This window comes from Corvus cornix, chromosome 10, assembly GCF_000738735.6.
Source record: "Corvus cornix cornix isolate S_Up_H32 chromosome 10, ASM73873v5, whole genome shotgun sequence".
In the NCBI taxonomy this organism is placed as follows: Eukaryota; Metazoa; Chordata; class Aves; order Passeriformes; family Corvidae; genus Corvus; species Corvus cornix.
This window is the reverse complement of record NC_046340.1, coordinates 14,529,100-14,554,106: the sequence shown is the minus strand read 5'-3', so window position 1 is coordinate 14,554,106 and position 25,007 is coordinate 14,529,100. Positions and strand designations below refer to the sequence as shown.

General features: G+C 38.5%; 1 protein-coding gene across 3 annotated transcripts in view; it reads left to right on the top strand.

Annotated features, from left to right (window-relative positions):
* The window catches only part of THSD4 (thrombospondin type 1 domain containing 4), a 243,018-nt gene that overhangs the window by 168,900 nt on the left and 49,111 nt on the right, over positions 1–25,007 (top strand). For all 3 annotated transcript variants that reach the window (XM_039557612.1, XM_039557613.1, XM_010390820.4), the window contains one exon: positions 18,318–18,522. In XM_039557612.1, coding sequence (XP_039413546.1) covers positions 18,318–18,522 — 205 coding nt within the window. The remainder of the gene's footprint in view (positions 1–18,317; positions 18,523–25,007) is intronic.

Sequence of the window (25,007 nt, the reverse complement as noted above, 5' to 3'; positions counted from 1 at the left end):
AATGTGAATATTTTTGATACAATTCTGTACGCAGACTTCTGTGTAATTTTGAAGATGTCAGTTTTGAAGATGTCCGTCAATGTTATGGTTTTACCTCTGTGCAAATATTCTGATGACACTGTGCCTTACTGTTTCTTGGAATATTTCAAAACTCCTTTTGTAAGATTTTTTTTTTTACAGTGCATTCTCTAGACATAACTGTAATCTAACTAATGGAAAATGGTTCAAAATTCTCCATAGGAATAGAATGACTCGTCAACCATCAATTGGCATCAGAATGGAGACTAGTCTATGCGATCTGCTTGCTTGTAAAATTCCCTCATTGTATCCTCTGCTAATCTGATTATTAATGTTTCAGTTGATTGCTTTACCTTAAAACTTTTTCCTCAGCCAGCACTGATGTCTTTGCAATCTGTTACAATTTCACAGCCAGTCTGTCATCACTAAAAATACAGTTTGGTAGTACTATGTAATATAATTTTCCTTCCTTTATGTTCTTGAAGTAGTTTCCTACAGTAAATTTTATTAAAACAACATTGTACTATCAGTCTTTTCTTTCAGCTCTGGAGTTTCATTTGTACTGAACAATCAGGCAATTTTTTCATGTGTTGGATTTAATTTGCTGATGATACGGATGTTAAAGGTAGATGTATGCAATACAAATGCACTCTGGAATGTTCATATGGAAATATATTTATTAATATGCAATTAGTTGCCTGTATAACATGGCTGTGGGCACATTCTGGATAATAACAAAGCTGATTAGAGTACTGGTTTTCAGCAAATTGATGACATCTTGTTGACAGCAATTTATATAGCCCTTCAGGTATTTTGGCATAAGGAGATACTGCACATTTTGATAGTGCTCTCTGATTATTTTAAAGACTAGGGAGCACATTATCCTGTGACTCTCTGGTTCCCAAGTGATGTAAAATAAAACTGCTTAAAAACTGTTCTGGTGGACTGCTTTGTCCAGGTGAATCTTGGAGAAGTAAAGATCTAGATTATATGGAATTTGTGTGGTTAAGATTTCGAAAGCATTACTTGCATTTTAGTACTTTTCCATATAATCACCTAGCTGACTTAAGGCAATCTTAGGACTCATGAAGGAGTTGGAATTTTCTGATTGACTTTCAGCGGATTTCAAGGACAGCTCTTTTCTTTCCTTGTGTAATGGTACAGTTTGATAATTAATTTCCCCCCATTTTTTATTCCTTTGTGCTTGTTTTTTATTTAATCTCAAGTTTGTTGTGAGTTTCTTAATACTTCATTGTATTATTTCACACATTTTTAAATGACATGAGCTTCATGTATCATTCCCTTTTTCAGTCACAGCTGCTTTGTGCACTGTGATCAGTTTGCTGTGTAATAGAGCTGCTGAAACTGCACATGGTTAGTTGTGTGTGGTTCTGCATGCACACTGTGCATGATGCTCACATGATGAGAGAAAATTTGGTTCCCTCCACTTCTTTTTGCTGGGAAACCCTCACTGTTTATGTCCTCTGTAGCTGGAGAATTGTCCTCTTTGGTGCATACAAGCTCCTCCATTGCCTAGGATGGAGCTGTGCTTCTTGGATACTTACATAGGGGTGAATGCAGAAAACAGATGCTTGCATGACTGTTGCCAAATTTGATCAGGATATTGATTCAGTATAACAGCAAATACAGCTGCCAGAATTCTGTGCTCTGGACTATTTTATGAATTTGTTCCAGGTGGAAATTCACCTCTCTTCCTTCTCTCCTTCCTCCGATGGGAAACCAAACAGTTTGTTGGCTTGGCTGGGTCTTTCCTTGCTTGCCATTGGTACTTTGTTGGCTCTTTCCATATAGCTTTTGGCTGTCTCTCTAATTGGAACAATCTAAGTTTGCCAGGACTTTTATTGACACTGTACTGCCTGCTTTTGTAGTTGCTTGTTTTGTACTACTTTGTGCTAGGGAAAAGAGAGAGTTTATTTTGCTTTTGTGTTTGTGTGTGTGAAGTGAGTCTAGACATATTGCAGGACTGGAATGAGGAAATTATTCAGGTGTGGGGTTTTTCTCAGCTGTACTAATTCGTATGAGTGGATGCTATAGTTAGTCTCATTTTTACAAGGACTTATTATTATATCAGTCTTAGATACCTTGTGACATCCATTTTGGCAAGCTAATTGTATTGTAAGCCCTTAAATGTAGATGTCACCATATTTTTCTGGGATGTTGTATAACTTGTGTTGCTACTGTACACACTTCTATGACATTTCTCTTTTAACTGCTGCTTATTTGTGACACACTGTTAAGTTAGGGCTCAGTCCTGAAGATGTGATTCAGGGCCTTATTCAGAGTAATGTCTCCACTGTAGTCATAACTTGCAGTTCTTCATACCTGATAAGATTGTGTCCCTATAGTTGGCCACTGAGTGTATGGTGGTGGGCACTCGAGTAGATTTTTAGGAGAATCATAATTAGATAGCATTTCTAAAGAATTGAATACTATTTCGAATTCAGAGAGAAGTTGTATATGACTTAGAATCGGATAAGAATACAGCAACTGTATCGACTGTATGTACCATAAAAGCTTAGATGAGTAGATGTGCTCAAAATAGATTTTAATTCTACTTTGATGAATAGCATAAAAATGATTGCAGAGTTTTTGGGCTGTGGGCTTCTAGACAACTGAGCAAGCAAAACAGTCTTGGGCAGGAGAACAGTTGTCCGGGGTGTCTGGCTGGTTGTCAAAGAATTTGCACTGTTCATACTGTGATGGGCACTTGTGTTTGCATTGGACAGTTGGAATTGCTATACCGAAGCAAATATTAGTCAGAGTGCCTGCTGGTTGTGTAGGACCAGTTCAGTAAATCCCACTCCAGAGGCACTGGGAAATGGAGGTAGGTGGGACATGCATCTCATCAGCTGTTGCTGAATTATATTGTGGAAAAGTGCTACATTTTTTCCACAGAGCTTGCCTGATTGAGAAATACGTGGGTTTTTTCCCAATAAATGAAGTAGAAGAATTACTGTTGAATTTAGTGCCCAGATAAAGTATTTAGGAGGCTAAGCACAACACTCTTCATCATTTCTCTCTCCCTACTCCCTGCTATGGATAAAGATAATTGAGTGATAAAGTAAAGAGAAAAGATGGGAGAAAAACAGGCAGGATTGAAAAAGGAATGGGACTCAAATCCTTCACAGCAGCTAGCAGAGTAATGTTTTTGCCTGCAAGCCACAGCAGGTACAATAGAACTAAGTGAAAGAAATCAACAGTTTTCTATTTGACAAGCACTCACTGGCAGAGTAATACATTTTGAAACAGCAGAATTAAATGGAAGAAAATCCTAAGTTTACAGCCAGAAGAAATTTTGTATTTCTTTCCAGCAAGAGCCTAAATGTGGATCTGCCTTGAATAAAAATGTGGTGTTACTTTGACTTCCTATAATGTACTTTATCAGGCACTTGGAGTAGAAAGAATAAACCTAAAGAGTAAGAGCCCTAGAAGAGTTGTTTTTGTGATTTTGCTGGGGATCAAGCATGGGCAGACTGATTAATCCAAACTGTCATGTCTTGGCATAAATAATGTGTAATAATTACATTACATCAGTGAGTTTGCTGGTACTTTGGAGTGAGTGAGAGATTTTGAAATGTCTAAAATACAACTGAAACTGAAATTGTGTGTAATTGGTGCCATACAGTGAGTGAGTGAGAATATTACATAATCCCTGAGGCCGAGCTAATTTGCTAACAGATGGATTGTACATTCTAAGAACAGAAGTGCTAGGAAAAAGATGCATGTGCTTTGCTGTTAGTATGATAAATACAATAGATTCCAGTTTTTAGTGCAGAAGTCAAGCTTGGAAATTACCTCCCATTGTTGATACGAGTTTCTTGAAAGAAAGCTCAGTTCTTGTTGCTGCAGGATATCAGTGCTTGATAATTCCTCCATCAAAGGAGATAAGGGTTACTTGGTTAGGCATTCCATAAATGCTTTTTTTTGCCCAAGGCCAAAACCTATTAATTTTATCTTGTCTGGGGGGGGTATCACTTTCAGCTCAGGGTAAGGAGAATATTGGATTCAGTCCCTTGCTCCTGACTATTAAGATGACTTTGCAGATTGCGACTTAATTAACCCACAGAGAGGACAGAGATGTCAGATATACATAGGCAGACTGAAGGTGAAATTGTAGTGATCCCACTTCCTCCCGTGGGCTGTTTACATCTTTCTGGTATTTAAAGAGCTGGAGTGTTTCCTCAGGGGAGGACTGAGGTCAGGCCACAGTAGGTGTCTCTAAACCTCCTCTGTCAGGCATTGGCCGGGTGCTGTTGTGGAGCATGAGCGTGTCTGTGTGGCCTCTGGAGCAGCCCAGGGATGACCATGAGAACCTGTTGTAGAAAGGGGCATGAGCAGTCAAGAATGAGAGCACTGCCTGCCTACGCTCTGCCCCGTTTGGAACTCAGATTCTGAAGCCTGGGCTTGGTACTGTCTATTCCCCTTCACCATGCCTTGGGCCGAAAGAGCATTTATGGAATGCCTAACCAAATAAATGGCAAGCCAGACCTTTCAATAAGATAGGTAGCATTTTCTTATTGAGAAAGAATGTTTCTTATCTGCTGGTAGTACCATCCCAACTACTTATTGTGGGTGCAGTGTTGGGGTACATCTCTGCACCTCTAGCTGACCTTGGAAATTCATATGAAGGTGGGGATAAAGAGGGTTTGAGAGCTTACTGAGAGATTGTACTCGAATATTGTCATTTTCCTGTATTTGAAACAGTCATAAAGGCTTTCTTTGTTTTTAAAGAAGGAAAGCTGTAAACTCCTGCTTCTCCAAGAGGTTACATCAGGAAATCACCTTGACTCTCATGAAGGCCAGCAAGTGTTTAGAAGTTATTAGATAAAAAGCCACTGAATATCAGCTCTTTTCTGAACAGCTGAAGTGTTAAGGCTCAGGATTCTTTGGTACTGTTTCTGAAGGTTCTGGTTGTAAATGACTCATCCTGTCTTCTTTTGTCCTCTTTTGTGCTGGAAAAACATGTCTCCTGTATGCTGTGCTCCAGTGTGTGTCTTTGTGTCCTTGCCACACACTGACTGTATGTTTCTCAGTAGTGTACAGTAGAATACACAGTTTCTGGGCTGCTTCAGTGACTGTTTCCCTGCACTCTCTGTCTTGACAGTAGCAATTGTAGGCCAAGGCTGGAACTTACTTGAAACTCTGGAGCACGCACAGTATGACCAGGGTTTTTTCAGTGTTGTACTGCCCAATCCCTAACTTGTGTGTGTTGACCAGATGCCATGGTGATACTCAGGGCTTTAAATCTTGACTAGACATGGGCATCTTTTCATAAGAAGAGAAAGGATCATATCCTTGATACTGTCTCAGTCTCCTTGGCAATTTTGAGCCCCTGATCTTAAAAAGAAAAGAACAAGCATTTCTGAGTAAACCAGTTATAAGTTCTTCTAAAAATATTTGCACAACACACAATTTTATTTAATCCTAGTTTTTGGAAAAAAACAAAATTATTTTTGCTGTTTATTTTCTTTGAAAAGAAATGTTCAGCTTGTTTAAAGTCCCTGGCAAGGAACTTTTCAGTGTGGGTTGTTAAGTTTTGGCAGAGCTATAACCATCTAAAAGCAACAGGGATATTATTGGAAAGCATTTGAAAATATTAGCCATTACTATAGTTACCAGCTCTGCCTGTATTTCTTTCTTTGGGCATGAAATTGTATCAGTGCAAGTAGTCTCGAAGGTGGGTGCACCAAGGTGGAGAGGAAGTAAAGACGTAAGCCAAGTGTCAGTGAGCAGTGCAGGGTGAAGCACAGGTCACAGTGGTCCTTGGGTTCAGAGGAGATTCCCGAGGTATCAAGTTCCTGGGTGCTTCTGCTGTTGGGGCCATGCACCTCACAGCTCTTGGTAGCACAGTTCCAAGTGTAACACACATAATTAAACCCCTGGAGGGGAAAAAACCCCCAAACACATGTTATTGAATTTCAAATTTATTAGAATTAAAGGAATTAATTAAAGTTGTCCCAGGAGATAATAGAGAACACTGTATTCTGTGCTACCTTTTTTGTGAGCAACATCGTGGATAAAAAGAAATACACGCAGTTGAAAGAGAGGACTAATGAGTAAGTGTTTATTGCACAGATATATTCTGGCTATGTTAGCTGCTGTTTCAAGATCAGACATCTGTCCTTAAAATATTTTGCTGCTTGGAGGTTTTTTTCTTTACCTTGAAATAAAGCCAAGTTTTTCCTTCATAAAGGAGAGCACTTGAATAAACACAACCTTAGTATAAAGCCAGTTGGGACTAGTCTGTTGGCAAGGGCTAGAGTTCTTTTCACATAGGGAATTATTAGGAAGACAGTGAATCTAACTTCTCCCCTCTCAAGGGTCCCTCACATAGTCTCTATTCTTGACTGCTGTATTATTAAGCAGCATGGAACAGTCAGAAGTTTACAGGAATATTACACTGGGACACTTTTATATATTGTCTCTTATTTTTCAGAAAATACTAAATATTTCTTCATTTTGACTTTGAAATTGCAAAAGGTGCAAGTATTTGTTAACTATGGTATACCCATAGGGACATTTATTTACACATACCAAGCAGGTAAAATTTGTAAATCTGTTACAGAACAAAGACAGCTGAGAATTCTTGTGTGGCTTAGAAAGGTTTATGTATTCTGGGGAGCAGTGTTGGGATGCAGTGGTACTTAACTATGAACTGGATTCTGCAGAAGTTGGCACATACTTCTTTTCCTTACAAAATTGCTTCTAAGAGTTGCATTTTCTGTGTGTTAGACCAGGTCACAAGAATTGCAATGCTAGTAATGTCTGAAATCAGTTAGTAACTTCCAGTTTCCTTTGTCCTCATTTATATAAAATGATTCTTCACTGAGACCTCTTGCTTTCTAAGTTTGGGGAGGTGAGGGAGTATATACATAATACAAAAACTCTACCCTTTTTGGTATCATGAGAAAAAGCACTTGGAAATAAAACCCCCAAGATTCAAGTAGACAAAATTAACTTCTGCATTTCAATTATCTTTTGTCATTCACCCAGTCAGAAATAAAACTTGCTACACAATCCCTTCTTATGTAATCAGTGAGACACAGAATGACAACTGTAGTATCTCTGTTTTTCAACCTTTATGTTTGAAATGTTTCAACCTTACGTTTGAAAAGAAAATGCTGTTGTCAAAATTCTTTTTCAAGTATTAGGAGAAACAATTTTTTTTTTTTAATATTCTGATCTCTAATTCATCTTTGCTGAAAAAATCTGAACACTTGACCCATTTTTAGATGATTACTCAGAACTTTTTCCTTTTCCCTCTCCAGTATATCAGTCCAGGAAACAGAAATGCCTAAAAGACACAGAACCATGAATTCTCATCTTTTGGAGCTGGGGGAATGTAAGGGCTGGAAGCTGACAGATGACAGATGTGCCTCAGAGTCCATTTCATCACATTAAGAACACAGCCAGTCCCCTCTGTCTCCCCCTGTATAACGTACATCCCTCTCTGGGAAGATAACCTGGCTCAGACTTTGATGCTTCTTTCTTATTTATTCTCTGATATAAATAAACATGTGCAGACAAAACTGCAGTGGCCAAATAAATGGATGAGTTCCTTGTGTGAATGCCCTGTGCGGTCTGGATGCAGCTCCAGGAGCAGGCAGTGGTCGTGGTGCAGTTGTAGGTACTCGTAGTATGAACCCCGGTATGTAAAGTGTTTACAGGAACCATCATCAAATTAAACTTGTTTAAATCCTAGTGGCAAGATTTTTGTTCAAGTAGTAGTGAAGGTACAAATGGCAGAGCAAATACAAGGTGGCTATGTGGTGACTGTGGGCAACGCAGAAAAAAGTAACATTCCTGAAGTCTGATCTTCGTTGCATATATATCCATTTTCTAGTCATCTAGGAGACACTGTATTACATTCCTTGTAGCTGTTTTCCTGCTTTACAAGGGGGCATCTTTGTGTTTGAAATTCAGATGATATTTGACATAACAAAATTTAAACTCGGTTTTTTGTATTTGAACAGCTGTCAAGTCTACAGTAAGGAGATTCTCAGTAATTTTCAGGTCCCCTTGATTTATCTAGCATGATTCTCTCACCCTTTCACTGACAACCAAAGGAAAGCCAAAGGATATCAAATTTGAGGTAGCATTTGTGATTGTTTTTGCTATAGCACAAAAACTGTTTGAAGAGCTTGTTGAATCTAACTGCAACTCTTTGAACTTTAGTGCTCTGGGGAAAGTTACACTGGCTATCTCAAAACCCAGGAAAGAACCCAAGTGTTGTGGTTGTGACTTTCACAGGGGATTCCAAAAGGGATGACGCTCTGGAGAAAAATTTCACCTTTTAAAACTGCTTGCAGTTTTCATTATCTATTTTGACCTGTCAAGATGTCCAAAAAAAGAAGAAAAAAGATGTTGAGAAATAGTTCCAGTGAGACAGGGAAACAGTGTTTGAGATCAAGAACTCTTAAGTGATTTGAAGAAAGATAGTAGCAGAAGGAGTTGCCTTCTCTAAACATTGTAGAGCAAACAATATAGTAAAGAATGGTATGAGGGAAAGCAGTGGGCTGAACTCAGAAATGATTGGGTCAGTTGTGAAAGTGGTGCAATTGCATTTGTTTGCAAGCATACTAGAGTTTTGCTTAGCCTGCCAAATTTAACCAGACCTTTAATGAGTTCCATCCTGAGAAAACACTGTGAATGTGGTTGTGGCTCTATCTGCACAGAGCCTATAATGATATTTAAACCAAGACTGAACTTTTAAAAAATGTGCATTCCTAAAAAAACATCTTAAAAGCAATTAGCTTTTTTAAAACTATTAGATGTAATGGCCTCCTGCACAGGCACAAGATTAGAAAAGGAAGAGAATGAATCTGTTGAAATGAACATAATGACACATACCAAAAGAAGTTAGGAATGAAGAAAGCAGTGAAAACCAGAGCAGGTTGTTCTGTCTGTGTTTCTGGGTGTGTGTATGTATAGATGGACAAACACAGGTGTGGCACGTGTGCATCTCAAATGTGTGGCCTCCCCAGCTCAGGTGGGACCGTTCAGAAGTACGGGAGGTGCAGTTAAGCCAACGAAGATGACAAGGGAATGGAATAACGTATCAGGATTCCATAGGCTGAACATTTCAGTCTGAAAAAAACGTAACTTGGGTGAGAATGATTGAGTGAAGTGCATAAAACTTGAGAGTTCATGGAGAATGTGAAGAGGAAATGATTGTCATTGTCTGTCTCAGTACAAGATCTCCGAATTACTGGCAGAAATTACCCAGTGCTATTCTCAAACGAAGATGATGTGGCATGTAGTGCAACTGACTGACATAGGAATTAGACCTGCTAAATTTCAGGAAGCTAAGCATATTCAATAAAGGACTACTAAATGATAGAAAGACATTATATTTGACTGAGGAAGTCTTTGTGCCTCAAAGTGAAAATGCAGCCTTGAAACATATTCTGACAAAATAGCATACATTTTTCCTGGCTTTGGAATCACTCTTATGCATCCATTGTTGATGCCTTTGAATAACGGACCTTTGATGTGACTTGCAAGGACTTCATGTTTCTGTGTTCTTGTAGTATAGTGGGAGAGTTTTGGTGATTGACTCTAATCATTCAAAGGGCCTGATCATTCCCTGCCTTGACATTCTTCTGAAGCTCTTCGTACTTGGGGTTTTTTTTGCTAACCTGAGTATCTTCACATTAGCAAGAAAATAGTAAGGGCCAGGAATTTCTAGTGCAAATCAAGGATGAAGTCATTATTGACACGATGGTGAAGTTGAACATACTCTTCTGAGGAGGGCACTAGGCCCCATTTTTTTCCTTATTTGTAAGCCAATCAAAATAGAGAAATGCATACAATTTTCCATTACTCAGGGACCTTATCACTGATGGTTTCCACATCTTCTCTCTGATTAACAGAAATAAAAAATACTTAAAGGACTGCAGCATTGAAATATGTCGAGATACTATTGCTTATACCTGACCATATGTCTTGATCCAGCAAGTATTAAGAAACTGCTAAAATACAGAAAAATGTTGAAAATTTTCAAAGGGAATTTGTTCTAGATCTTTAGTGATAGAAAAGTCAAATCACTGTGAATTCTGGTATTTTCATGTCTACTTTGAGATGTTTAAAAAATTAAGTAGCAACTTTTAAAAATCCTTAGGTTTCAAAAATACCTCTTTTGTAATACAAGTTGCTAAATCTAACCTCTATGCAAGCCTCATGCAGTCATATACACAGGTAGCTGAGGAAGAAACTTGGAACATTCAGTGGCATTATCTAGAGAAAGACCATTCTTAAGTTTTGATTTTGTGTGAGAAACTGCTTCACTCTTGTCTGAATAGGTTTAGAAGCCTAGAAAAGGGATTTTGGTCTACAATTCTGAGTGACAGGAAAATAAGCATCCTAAGAATTGAACTTTATCAAAGAGTAGAACAGACAAATTATAAAGAACCAAACTCCCTTGATTCTGGCTGCAAAAATGTCACTCAAAACATAAATTTCATTATTTGATAGTGTTTGAGCAGGACAAACGATGTAAACTGATTAGTGCCATGTAAGAAGTCTATTAAAAAAAGTGAAAAGGAGGGCTTGTTTTTATCTAAAAACACGCTGTTCTATGTAACTATTATCTTTATATGAATCATACTCATTGTCATAGGAAGAGGGATAATTTTAGTTAAGTGATTTTCCAGAACGTTATTTTGCCCATCTTCACACAAGCTCTACAAGTAGGGGTGGGGTGCTGGTGTTCTCTCGTTCCATGTCTGTCACCACAAACTCCCACTGTAAAAAGGAAACTTCTCTCTCTGCAAATAATTTCTCACAAGTAGGTGAAGATCATATAGTAGAGAAAACTTCCCACTGCAGTACAAACCAGATGTATTTAGAACAGTGTTTTATTGTGCTTCATAGACAGGGGTTTACTTGGGTAAAACTCCTTTAAACCAAGGAACAGTAAAACAGAGTGAAGAATGTGAGCCAAGGGAATCTACTTCATATCTTGGTTGCAAGATTATCAAGGAAGAGCTTGAACAGGTAATGGAGCACCTCCTGGAAATACTGTTCCACATGAGAGTAAATGTATTTTTATTTTTTTAATCAGAAGGGATGTTTCTGAACAATCAGCATAGGACTTGGCACAAACCTTCCATCAACACTGTGTTCAGAACCAAGCATTAGTTAAATCCAGTCCTTGCTGGCTGAAGAGCAAAGGATTATCTCTTTTAAGATAAATCTAAAAAGCCTGATAAATACTTAGGGCCACATGAGATCCTGAAGAGAAGTGATCTGCAGCTGTGTGGAGTCTTCCACAAAGAAATTTTCACAGGTATTTGTTATATTCATAGGAAATGGGTGTTCCTGTTTCTGCCAGTTGTGATGCAGTCAGTCACACACTTGGAAGGAGCTTTATGTGCCATCACATCTTCTGCTCTTGTGGTCTTCTTCCTCTTGGATTTGCACATTTCCTCCCCCTACAGCATTGATGTACAGCCAGAAATCCAGATGCCTGAATATTAAATGGACTTTGTACTTAACTCATGTCACAGGGCTAGGGTGCACTGCCTCCCTTCCTAAATTCTGGTCAACAGGAGTATGTAAAACTCCAGAATTTTTAGATTCCATGTTTTGCAGGGCATTTGCAAAACACTCCTCCCCTGTCCCCAACTATACGTTTTGAGGGCTATTATTTTCTATAGGACAGGCATAACTTTAGTATTTCAGTACTGCAAGCTCAAATAGAGCTTTGGAAGAATAAAACTAAAAAGTAGAAAACCTGAACCTGTAAGTTTGAAAGACTTCTTTGCAAGTATTTGCAAGTATGCAGTTACAGCTGCATACAGTGAGAAGAGAAAGCATTTGTTTTTGTGTAAATACATAAATTGTGTTTATTTGGGTGAACCACCCCATGCTGCTTAAATGGGTATTAATTGGGGTGATACTGTGTAGCTGTTGAGCATCGAGGATGGAGAAAATAGTGTTGAGGCTTCCACACAGGCTGTGCCATTGGAGTTGTCACCTGCACTGTGGAGTGGCTGCTCTGCCACTTCTGATTTTTCAGAAGAAACAGATTGTATTTTTGCATCATTCAAATAGAAAAATGGACTGGCATCTTTTCCATCTCCTGTTCCTAAAGGGCAGGACAAAAACAGCATCAAAGAGGTCACCATGCCATAGAACTTCTCTTGAAACCATTAAATACTTGCTGTGGAAGCAGTGATTCATTGCTGTGTGGGAGATGTGAGTGCTCAGGAGGCTGTTCTGAACATCAGTCATAACTGAAACTATTTGTGTTCTTCACTCTCTTCCTCCGGTTGGCTTCAAATGTTATTACTGTTTGTTTATGCTCTTTATGACATTCGTGAACCAGAAAATAATAATGGTAGGTATTGTAAAAGCTCAGGAAAGAATTAAAATGCAGAATTTTGGGGTCAGCAGGGAGTCAGTGTGTGGTGTTGGGGAAACAGCTCTAACTTTGGTTAGGTTATATCGGGTTTTACACTTGTTCTCTGAAGTACCACTGTTTTGAAGGGAATTGTGGAAACCTTTCATTTAGTCCTGAAATGGGCATGGTACTGCTTGCCAACAATTACACTGAAATATGATCAGGGTGGTGCTGACACGCATTAGCTTTAGCCACTTAGATAAGAGGTATTTTAAAAAGACATAGAGTTAACATCAACTACATGAATTGTATTATTTTGTTTAACTGTTTCTTGTCATTGCCAACAAGGTCAGTTTAGGCTAGATTTGGAGAATGATTTCATGAATTTTCAGACTGCACTGTTACTGAATTCAGTACATCTGTATATCCAAGCCCTGTGCATTTTTGAAGGCTTTAGCCTTATCATCCACATCATAAATAAGCACTTTGTATACAAATTCTAGGAAAGAAGATACCCTTCTTAAAGAACTGTATTGTGTGGAGCTGGTATCTGACCTTAGATATTGAAATGGTTTTCTGCTTTTCTAGAGTTGTATAAATAGAAGCATAGAGTTTGCTTACTCTTGCTGAATCTGGGATATCAAGTAATCTGGCATATTTGCAGTGGATCAGTATATACAAGCAGATGTGAGTGCTTTGTTAATATGTGATTTAGGAGTATTTATTTCAGTTTAGATTTAGTCTGCTTTTGGACTAGAGTACCTTTACCATCCTTGCAGTTTTAAATTGTCTAAAGTGAAAAAGCAATTAGAGCATTTTAGAGGTGCATATATTATTTGAACCTGTTCTACCTCTTGAGCATTAAAACTTTCAGCGTATGGAGCTTCTAGCTGCAAATTTAATGTTCAGATAACAAAAAATAATAGTCAAACTTTCAATCTGAGATACCTTTGGTGTTTTTTTTCTACCCCAGTATTTCCATTCTTAGTGAATATGAGCAATATGATTAGCTTGAAAGTACAGAAACTCAAAACTGAAGCCCCAGGACACTGGATGTGCTTGTGAGTGGTCTAGCAGCAGGTATGTATGGGAACACCCTGGCCCAGGATCCAGGCATGGTGGAACTACTCTCCTTGTGTAGGGTCATGTGCCCGTGGTTGGATTCAGTGCCCAGAGGCTCCTGGGCGTAGGTAAGACAGATTCCTCCTAACCCAGGCAGAAATGAGAGCTGCTGATTGAACTGTACGGGATCAAATGGGGACACGCCCACCAGCCCTGCACTCACCTTCTAGGCGTGTTTGCCAATGGAATGTACATACTAGGATAAAGCATCTTCATCTTTTTCACTCGTAAATGCTTCTAACACAGCCACTTCAAAACACTTGAGTAAACTCCTTTAATAAGCTCTCTGTAGAGTGGGGTCTCAATGCTGAATATCTCTCCTGACTTTGATAGGTGACAGCCAGCAGTGGTCTGTTTGTATTTCAGGTCTTTGTTGCTGCAGCATTGCTGGAGGTTTAGGTAGATTTCATAGACCTTACACTGGGTTTGTGTATGGGAGAGCTACAAGTCCCATTTATGGTATCTTTCCTTAAAACAACAGGTGAGAAGTTGTTTTCCTATTTGGCAGAGGTGTCAGTGTTAGATGCATACTTTAGATTGTTTAATCCTTTTTTATTAGCTGTTACTAGTTGATATCTCTAAGACCATCTTTTCACATGATTACTTTTCCTGGATGGCTTCACTTGTTCCATTGTAACAAGAATAAAACCTTTTTTCTCTCAGGTAATTTTCTAGCCAATAGGAAACTATTGAATAGCTTAGTGAAAGAGTCTTTATTTGTCTTCATGTGAGTAGCTTTTTTTCACTAAACTGGTGCATATTTACATGCTATAAATGTAATTTGAATTCTTCAGGCTATCAAAAATGAATAGCTTGCTTCTTCTTACTGTCTGAAACTTATCTGGCTAAGTGAAGTTCAGCATAAAGCACAAATACGCAATGAAACCAGCTATTGTGCAGGTAAGAAAGTCTGTGATTAATTAAGTGGACTACATCTGGATGTGACCACAATCTAATTGTGAGGGGCTGTAAATAGCATCAAAGATTTGCGAGCGTTAGGTCTGTGGACAGCAGGAAATATTTGAAAGCTAAAGCAGGATCAAATGTTTGGGTAAAAATTATGGTTATAGCTAACCACAAATCAAGTGAGAGCCATTAGAATGTTGTTTGTTATCCTGTGGTTGAATGTAAATTCTCAACATTGCTCCTTTGATTTGTAGAGCAAATGAGGGTTAGGCTGCAACCTTGAAGACATGTGAGACACTGAAGTGAGACAAGCGGGCTCTGCTGGCTTTGTTGTGCTCTGCCTTTGGAGGTTTTCTGAAGGTACCTCTTGCTCGAGTATAGCCATGGCTTCTCACTGTGTTGAGTTGGTTTCCACTGAAGAACATCCACCACTGAACCTTGCACTGATGTCTGTACAGTGAAGTGCTTCAAACACAGGCTGCGTGCTGGCATTCACCTTCTGTTCTATTGAAATGGCACGTGCTGGCTATTACCCTCTAGCAGTCATAACATCTTCACTAGTGTCTTATTTAATATTCTTCACAGACAGAGAGCAATCAAGGGAATTATGTTTATCTAACTGTAGGAGTTAAATCTCTAAGATCATATATGAAAGTCAAAGATTTTAACAGTGGCCAGAGAAAGGTAGTAGTATTATGCTCAGCTTCTTCACACATTGGGGAGAGAGCCATCCAGCCAATCTCTAGGCAGACTCTTACACTTTGGAGGGAAAAAACAGAAAAACTAGTGTCCTTCCTAGTGGAGAGGAGAGAGATTTATCAAAGGCAAGAAACAAAAGTTGGGGTGAAAATATCAGAAACTGACTGACTGGGAAAGGACTCTAAGTCCACTAATGCAAACTGTAATTCCAAAAGACGAGGAGCCAGAGCTTTCAGATGCCAAAGCAATGTGTGCTTCCTTGTTCCTAATCTGCTGTACCTCCTGCCTGGAGGCAAAGGATTACATGAGCAGCATGTCTGTGAGTTGCCTGCTTACCTGATTGTCAGCTTTCCCAGTCTGAATTTCTCCAGTGTGGCTTTAACAATACTGAGGGAGACTCTGAAGGCCTTGTTAAAGTCAAGGCACAGAACATCCCTTCCTCTCCATTCATGTGCTGAACTTGTCATTGAAAATAGCTTGTTCAGGCACAGCTTGACCTTGGTATATCCATGATGGTTGATCCCAGTCTTCTTTTTCGTTTTTTTTTGTCCTTCCTATGTTTGGAAATAACTTCCATGAGGATTGGCTCTGCAGTCTTTCTGAGGGCTGTTAGGGTGACCACCCTGCAACTGAGCCTCAGGTTATCCTTGCCCTTAATGAAGATAGATGTGGCAGTTGCATTTTAGGCATCACCCCCAATCACCATGGTCCCAAAGATTTGTGTACATAAAATTTTCTCAGGTGCTTCCTGACTTGGTCTTTCTCATTTCCACGGACTCAGTGGGAGTGATTTAGTTTTACACAAAAATTCACGTGAATGGGGAGAAAAACCCCCATACTTCTGTTTGACACACTTAAATCCAAAAGTCTTTTAATTTTGTTAGTAAATTTTGCATTGTGAAGACTGTGGAATTGATATAATTCGGCCCTGTGAAATCCATAAAGAGGCTGACTTCTGTGACTTGGCAAAATTCCAGTTGATGTCACCTTTGAAGTCAATGAGGGTTTCTTTGGAGGAGAGACATCAGGATTTGGATTAAAATATTTATTTATGATTGATAAATGAAGTCCACCTGGTCACCAGACAAGGAGACCATGTGATGCAAGAAGAAACAGTTTGAGATTTCTTTTTCATTTCAGTTTAGTAGAACAATTTTATTTCATTCCAAAGCAAAATAAATCCTTGGATTGACTGATAAATTTTAAAGAATGTATTACTAGTAACAACGTAGCAGTTGTTACTCATGTGGTAAAGGCTAATTTGAAAAGAAGTGCGATATAAACTTTGTGTTTAGGGGTAAGAAATTAAATTTTTTATTGTTTTGCAGAGACCTACATTTTGATTTCACAAGGATTGTAAGTGCCACCTTGTGGACATCATTATTCTTTTTATGTATCTCATTATGGGACACAGTGGTGAAGTAGAATAATAAAATTTAGTTTTAAAATCTGTGACAGAAATTAGTTATGTTTTCTTTAAGGATTGGGAGGTTTTGATTGATTTTCCGGTATTGCTATTGATGTGCCGAAGTTGAAGAACACACTACTGCTGGCTTCAATGACTGTAAATAAAGCCAAACTTTAGTTGTCTTACTGTGAAGTCCTACTACTTTATGATTTTTGTAGTTTCTTGCTGGAATTCCTTTGTTGATCACTCTCACATCTTTCTCCTGAGTAAGCCATCAATGGAATACCATAGGAGTGAAGCCCCAGATGTCTGGTATTCCGAGAAGCTCACTATGTTGTAACCCCCAGTGTCCTTGTGTAAAAGTGGCTGGATAAAATGGTTCATGCAATGTCATGAAGTAGCCTATGTAATTTTTGGGGGGTGTGTGGGTTGCAGGGGTTTCTTTCTTGTACATCCTGGTGCTTGGTAGATCAGCTGTGCCGTGTTTTTAAAGGGTTTAGGGGAATGTCTTGTCTCCAGCGCATAAGTACAATGATGCCTGTTAACAGCAAGCCCTGAGTTGGGCATTTCTATGCTTTTCACAAGTAAAACCAAATTTTATTCTGAGGAATACAGAGTTCCAAATTATATGCAGCTGATTTTCTGCTCGTTAATAACTTAAAGGTATTGTCATGAGATTCAAGGTATGTTAAATATCTGCTGCTTATCTTAAAGCCGTCTCCTAAGGATCTGAAGCTTCCTCACTAGCCAAGTCAAATTCAAGCCTGTACTCCAGAAGGAAATCGAGTGTGGTTTGTCTGTATGCTGCTTAGCTGCCAGCCAGTCACAAATTCCTACTTATCTCCTGGCTATACTTAGGCCATAACCAGTATCAAAATTCCGGGACATCAAATCTCTTCCTTGGCTTGCTATTGAAATGTTTTCTATGTTGTTACGAAATAGAAGCTGATTTATCTCACATAAGTTGTTCTTTAAACTGTTAGAAGAAATGGACAGCAGTGTTGTTTTTGCAAAAACACAGTTATATCCCTGGTCATCCAGGATTCCATTGGCATCTCAGCTTAGGGAAGCTGTTTAAGGATTGTACAAATCAAGATCAGGTTGGCTGTGGCTCGGAGCAACCTGGTCTAGTGGAAAGTGTCCCTGCCCATGGCAGAGGGGCTGGAACTGGATCATCTTCAAGGTACCCTTCCAACCCAATGATTCTAGGAAATTATTTTGTTTTAAACTATCCTGTCCAGGTATGTGTTACTGAGTGGGTTGAAGATTTTCTACTCGATGAACAGGTGGATTTCTTCTAGAAGTGTCTAGATGCAGTATAAAGATTTCTCAGACACCTCTTTTGGTGAGAATACGCTGAGTACTCAGTTTTAGAGGAAATTAGGACTGGACTATAGATTAAGTAGTTCTGCTCTTGTAAAAAGCCTGTTTTGGATCATCAAAAAATCATAGCTGTCCACCTCTTTTCTGAGCAGCAGCTGTGTGAACTATATGGTTCAGAGGTTCTTTTCTTTCACCTGAGGAGTGTGCAATCAGCACAATCAATTACTACTGCTCGTGGTGTGTTCTTGGGTTTTGGCTGGCAGGATGTAAAAACCTGTTGGCTAACTCAAAAACACTGAGTCTGCGAATGCTTTGGTTTTTGTTGCCTTTTTCCATACAGAAGACATTGCTGAAATGCTAATTCACAAAATCCTTTCAGGATTGATTATTCTGTGAAAGTGATACTATTCTCAGTTGTTATGTCCAAAGGCTGCAGTTGTAAGATCTTGGAAAAAGAAATCTTACTTTATTTTGCAGAGCATTGGCTGTGACGACTATCTGGGTTCTGACAAGGTGATTGACAAGTGTGGAATATGTGGAGGGGACAACACTGCTTGCAAGGTTGTGTCTGGAGTTTTCAAACACACGCTAACAAATCTTGGCTACCACAAGATAGTGGAAATTCCTGAAGGAGCTACTAAAATCAACATTACTGAGATGTCAAAGAGCAACAACTATTTGGGTAAGTTGCATCTCAGTGAACGAAGAATGCTTTGTGTGCTAGTGCAACGGGGTGGAGGTTATGCCAGGAAAGGTCTTCTGAGCAGGGTGAAATCGATGTCAAGAAGAAGAGAGGAAAGAGAAAAAATCATTAAACAGGTGTTTTGATCAGAGCTAACTGGCTGTTTATAATTCTAGATTGATTTTGCATGATGAGCACTGTAGACCTGTTACTATCTATTTCCCTGTCTGACTTGGCTTTAGTGTCTCCTATTAGTTGGTTCCACTGTGATGTTTCCCTTTCCCACATCATTAACCTCCTCTGATCAGTCAAAAATCCAGCCAAGCGGATACTTGTTAATATAAAAGACTGCTTGAGGAGAAAAGAACATCTTCTGATTGCCAAAAAGTTTCAGTTCTTTTAAAGTGAAAGTATATAAAAATTTTATTAAGATAATTTGATATTGAAGACGTATTCACGGAATCCAGGGTCATTTTTACAGTTGTTTATTCTGAAGCAGGTCCTTAATTCAAAACCATGGAGGATCTTGGAATATTTATAGTAACACAACATCTTAAGGTATACTTCTAGCTATGTATAGTGGGTTGCAAATTAGGGAATATGTGGAATTTATACCAGATCTACGCCAGTCTTGAGTGCATTTCTGAACTGTGGCATTCCCCACTGTAACCTGTCGTGTTCCCAGGTTACAAAGCCCTTAGTTTGTCTACATTTTGTGCATGTTTTGTAGGCAATTCTTAAGAGTGGACTGGAGAGAGAAGAGTTAGTTATGATTTACAAAACCTGCCTCTCACCTTTCTCTTCACCTGTTAGACCATCCTTAGATTGGAGCTACCTGAGGCTATCCTTGCTAGCTTGGTGTGGTTATTGCTAGAGCTATGTAGCTGTACTGGAAGTTCCAAACCACAGTCCTCTTGTTGGACAGCTGCTTTATCTCCCTTCTGGTGGGTAAAGCATCTCAGCTGCTGCTCAGGTACAGGAAAGGAAGGTGCTCATTGTGGAATTGCTTCTACCCTCTTTCTACTTTCTTCCCCTTAATTCCTGCTGGAGCTGCAATGAGTTCTACAGAAACATTGCCTGTAGACAGGAGTTTTTATGGGGAACAGTCTGAACTGGGAAAGCGAGTTCCATAATTTTACCAAAAAGTTACCTCAAAATTGAACAAATAAACTACCCATAGTCCGAGAAAGCCAAATGTTCTGGACCTCTTGTCTGGGTGGTCTTCTCAGTTCTAATTTGTCCTGGTTTCACCCAAAGGAGGTTTTTGATACATTATATACCAATATTCACCAGCATTCATTTTTTCATGAGAACTGTTTGTATAGTATCTGTCAACACAAACTTAATTGATGATGAACTAAACCAATAATTCTGTCTAAAGAATTTCCATGGATACTTGTACATTTGGTAGAAAATGGGTGAGAATGTAGTTTACTTGGCAGTACAGTGAAAGTAGTCACATTACTAATATATAAAATCATGGAGTTGAATGTAATTTTTCTGTCAGATTTATGTGCCAGCACCTGAAAACAGCTGGCAGAAAAATTCCCTTGAGTGTATTAAAAGTACTGAGCCACTTGAACATTTTTGTGATGGGCAGGACAGAAAGAGAGTAACATTTTTGATTAAAAATAACCAGGCTGTTGGCATGTATGGGAAAGTGACAGAGTTTTTCTTTCCCAAGCTACTCCTTAACTCCTTATCCCCTGAGCTCTTGGTTTATGCTATCATCTTTTCTTTCTTTCTTTCTTTTTTTTATCCATTTCATATGTTTTACTTTCAACTGCTGGTATGGATTTAGTCTGCTAAATGTGCCAGCTCCCTCCCATGTTAGGAATTCTTGAGGCTGTAATTCCAGCCTAGAAGGACTCCAAGCCACTCTGCTCACATTGTTACACAATAAACTTGGTTTATTGAGGCAGGTGAGTTACACCAGGACAGAAAAGAACATGTTCAAGCAGATCAGAAAGCTGAAACTAAGAGAAAGGTTTATCAAACAACTTACTGGACAAGTGGAATGGTAAATGTGAGGATGGTGTTTTGGCATATTGGTGGTCACAGACTTCTCACTGATAAAATAGAATTTAGAATTTAGACGTTTTTATAGTGCACATAACACTGGTGGAGCTGGGAAGCTTGAAAACCCAGATCTGCCATTTACTGTAATGTTAATATTAATATATTAATGGTAATAAGCAGAAGTCTCGAACTTTAAAAATAATAATAAAAAAAATTAAAATTATGCTTATGCTGCAGCAGCAATGAGAAAAATAACCCAGCAGCCATTCCTTTAAGGATATAGTTGAGTGCTTTGCAAAACTGAATTTTCAATACCCTGTTCTGTCATAATCCAATTGTAGCAATCAGAGCTGCTTGCAAGCAACATTCTTTTTTTTTTTCAAGGAGTATAAGTTGATTGCTTTTGGTTTTCCTTTCACTTTGTACATTTTACAGTTTCTTCAATGCAAAATCGGAAGTCAGCTCAAGGTCACTAAGTTTTTTTTGGGGGGGGGAGATGACAGCAGACGTTCCTAGGAATCAGTTATCTTGCTTTTCTCTGTTTAGGAGATTGTCTTGAGTTCCACGTGGTTTCATTAAGCAGTTTTCATCAAGCTCCACACTTTCATGAAAAGTACTAAGCAAGTGAGCAATCAGGAAGGTTTTCACAAGGAGGTATTTCTTTAAGATCAGGAGGTGCTGGTTAAAAGCAGGCAAGAATATGAGTTTCAAACTCAGCTAAAAGTCGTCCAAACATTTGAAAGCTTCTCCATAATGCTTTTGTGAACTGTTTTGTTGTAGTCTATTGCTCGTTTTTGTGACGTCTGTAACCCTCATAAAAAGCACAGTTCTAATGTTTCTGCTGAATATGATTCAGCTTGCTGAGGTTTGCTCATTTTGAGGACTGCAGTTTTGGTTTTTGCACACAAGCTGGGGTGATTTCAGAATTAAATTTTTTAATTCTTGCCATTCAAAACCAATAAACTTCCGTTCAAAAGAGAAAGCATGACAGTGGTATATAAAACTTTAAAGTGTTTCTGGAATCTTACCTGGGTAGTCAGAATATGCAGATTAAAGATGGGCTGTTTGGTTGTTCAGCTGGTTGTTCATGGGACTTCGTAATTAACTTTTCACAAAATCCCAGTTTGGAATGAATTGAATTTCATACAGCACAAATGTAGTATTTTCTTCTCCCCCACCCAAGAGTTCCAATTCCTTTTAGGCTTTTCATTTCTTGTACATCTTTATTGTAGGAAGAGTGTCTATGTGATGAAGGAAAATATTTTAGCAGTCAAATTGAGAATGGGCTGCAACATTAACTACTGTTTCTCAGTGAGCCAAAACGGACTAACTCTAATAGAGCCAAAAGGTGTATCTGAAATTCCCCAGGAAACATCTCATGCTGGTTTTCTAGTGTGTGTTTGTTGGGAAAGAAAGCAGTTCAGTTTTGGAGTGGTACATAATAGCTATTCATAACTATTAATGATATATTCATCAGTCTGTATATTTACTCTAGTATTTTTTTACACTTAAGAGCAAAAGCTATGTATTACCAACTCTGTAAAGTGTAGAGAAGGCTAGAGGCTGTACAGCCCTGAGCTGTGTCAGAATGACTTCTCAAAGTAGTTTTCAGCAGTATTTTCTTACTGGCTCATGTGTAACAGAACCTTTTGGTAACAGAACTGCTGACCTTGGACAGACCTTCCCATTGGCAAAGCCCTTCTGTCACATGCTAGTCTTGTACAGCAAAGAGACAAAGACATACTTTTTATCCCACTGGTAATCATCAGCTGGGCAGTTCTCATACACTGACATGGGAAACTTGCCCCTGAATTAAGTAGGACCATGATACCTTCAGTGGGACCAGTATGTTACAGCACTTGTGCTGCAAAACGTGGGCTGGAGTATGAATACTTCTGCATCTTTGGGCTTGGGATTTGAGATAATGGCAAAATTTAAAGCCAAATAACACAAATCTGAAGTGATTATTTGAAAGGTGCTTTTTTTGCATGTTGTGTCTTGAGAACCTAATTGAAAGAAGCTGGTTGCTACCCATATCCATAGCCTCAACAGCAGTGCAGTCTGTTAGGAACGAGGTGTCAGTAGTTCAAATTAAAATTTAGCTTAATATGGGATTGAAAGATACAGTGCTTGAAAATGTGTTAGTTTTGAAATACACTGTATAATGAACTTTAATTGCGATAGTCTGGTAATGTTTGTAACTCAAGGAACAGTTTGTTTCTGGGGCAGTTGTCCAACTGTGGAGTCATGTGGGTTTGGGATTCAGTCCAGGAGAAGGTACCAGACACGCTGCCTGCCATCACTGACTTTAGGGGATTCTGAGGTGTCCTATCTAAGGGAAGGTAGATACTTCCAAGTTTGGGCAAGTCTCCTAACATTTTGTTTCTTACCTGTATACTGTTTGCTCCAAAGACGTTTGTTTCATAGTGAATTTATTTCACTGCTAATTGTAAAGCTCATTACAGTTCCTTCAGGGAATGTATTATGTATTTCAGTTTTGTTTTTTGTGGAGTTAAGTAATTTCAGCCACTAAATGAGATAGAGACATCTTTGGATTGAATCAATTTTCTCTGCTTTCTGTAAGATGATACTCTGCTATTTCTAGCATCTTCTATTAGCACATGCCAGTATACACAATTTATGATTAAAATAAAAGTTGCAGATTAATATTTTTTAAACAAAAGTCCAAGGGATGTTAATAGCACTCTTGTGAATACTGGTGTGCCTGAACATGAATATGGTTTTAAGGAATTTGTCGTATGAAAACAACAGGGCCTGATACTAATGGTGCTGTGGAAAGGTGCTCAGAAAACCATTTTTATTTCTGTATTCCCTGCAGCAGATAACATTCAAACAGTACATCTCATGATGAAAGATTGTTAGCAGCTCTTGAACTTAAAATAACATTTTGAAATCACTTTAGAGATTCAAATTTACAGTAAATAAAGGCGTTAGATTAGAACACTGGCAGGGAATTTCGAAGACAAACATTGCTAGAGGCACTGCTGTGATCATGTGAAGAGCTTTATAATATATATATACTCATTGATTTCCTTCATGTGGGGCTTATTAGATCAATGAATATACTTCAAAATACACTTTCTTAAATTGCTGTTAATGATTTTTGTATTTTTTCCACAAGATTAAAGGTTTCTGTGCAAAAAAAGCTGCAATGAATGCTATATAGTAATATGGAGGAGAGGATGCACATTGGAATTTTCAGGGCTTGGAATCAACTTTGTACAAGGGATCTGCTTATAATAAACTTCTCTTCCAGTGCCTCAGTGTGCCTTGGGCTCAGTGGCTCTCCCACTGCATGAGAATTGTCAGTGCTCCATTGATAGTTCTTACATTTCTGTTCAAAACAAAAATCTGCAATTTCTCATGTGAGTTTATGGAATGCTGTAACCCAAAGCTATGCTATTATATATGTTTATTGTGATGGACTTGTGAGACCCCCTCCCCCCAAGGACTTGAACATTGTATTAATCATTGAGTGCATCCCTATATGTGTCAGTGCATTAGAGTTGGAAGGTCTCTCTTGCATATGCAGCTTCCTGAATGCATTACTTTAAAAAAAAATGTAATTACAATATCTGGACAAGAGTAACTATTTTTTTTACCTTTTGTTGTTTGTACTCTTGACTGTTCTCTGCTGGAGTTAAACAACAAAGATATTTCCTAGTACAGCCAACAATGTGCTCCAAACTGTGGAGAAAAGATTTAAGGAGTCACTTCTTAAATAAACTGAAATTAGACACAGCAAGTTCAAACCATAAGGAAACTTCAGAGTAAATTATTAGTGTTTGAAGAGGCAATTACAATCAGTGTGTAAACTCAAGCAGAACATTTTGAATAATGTTCCTAAGAAATGCTTTTTATGATTAGGTATCCTAGTGAAACTGTTGTGTCCCTGTTTCCTGAATGCTGAACTGGAGAGTCAGGAAATACTACACAGGAAGAGGAATAACTTGGGGGGGTTTTGGAAAATGTTTGCACATCAAGCATTCCTATGAAAGCACGGAACTGGCAATATAAATTGATAACTCCTGGTTATTGGCTCCTGCCTTATCACTTTGTCTTCACTCAATCTTGTCCTTCAGTGCTTCAGATTCTATATTTGGTCAAATATTTTCTGACTACACCTGTTGGCCATTAATAGACACTTAAAAAATTTTGGGGCACCTCAAAAGTTTCAATTAAATGTCAGTTTTGGAAGAGACCTGATGAGCAGAGAAGATTCTGACTCTTTCCACTTAATTCAGTTTAGTTAGCTAGCATTGCTAGTTATACATACATTGATTCTCTGAATTAATAATGATTTTAATTAATAGCTCTCTGGGTGGCCATGCTTTCATTGAAAATCAACACAGGTCTCCTAAGAGACTTGTCTTTCTCACCAGGGATTTAAAACAGCCCCAATACTGAAGTGTCTGATGCTGACCTATCCAGGAAAGTGCTTTTCC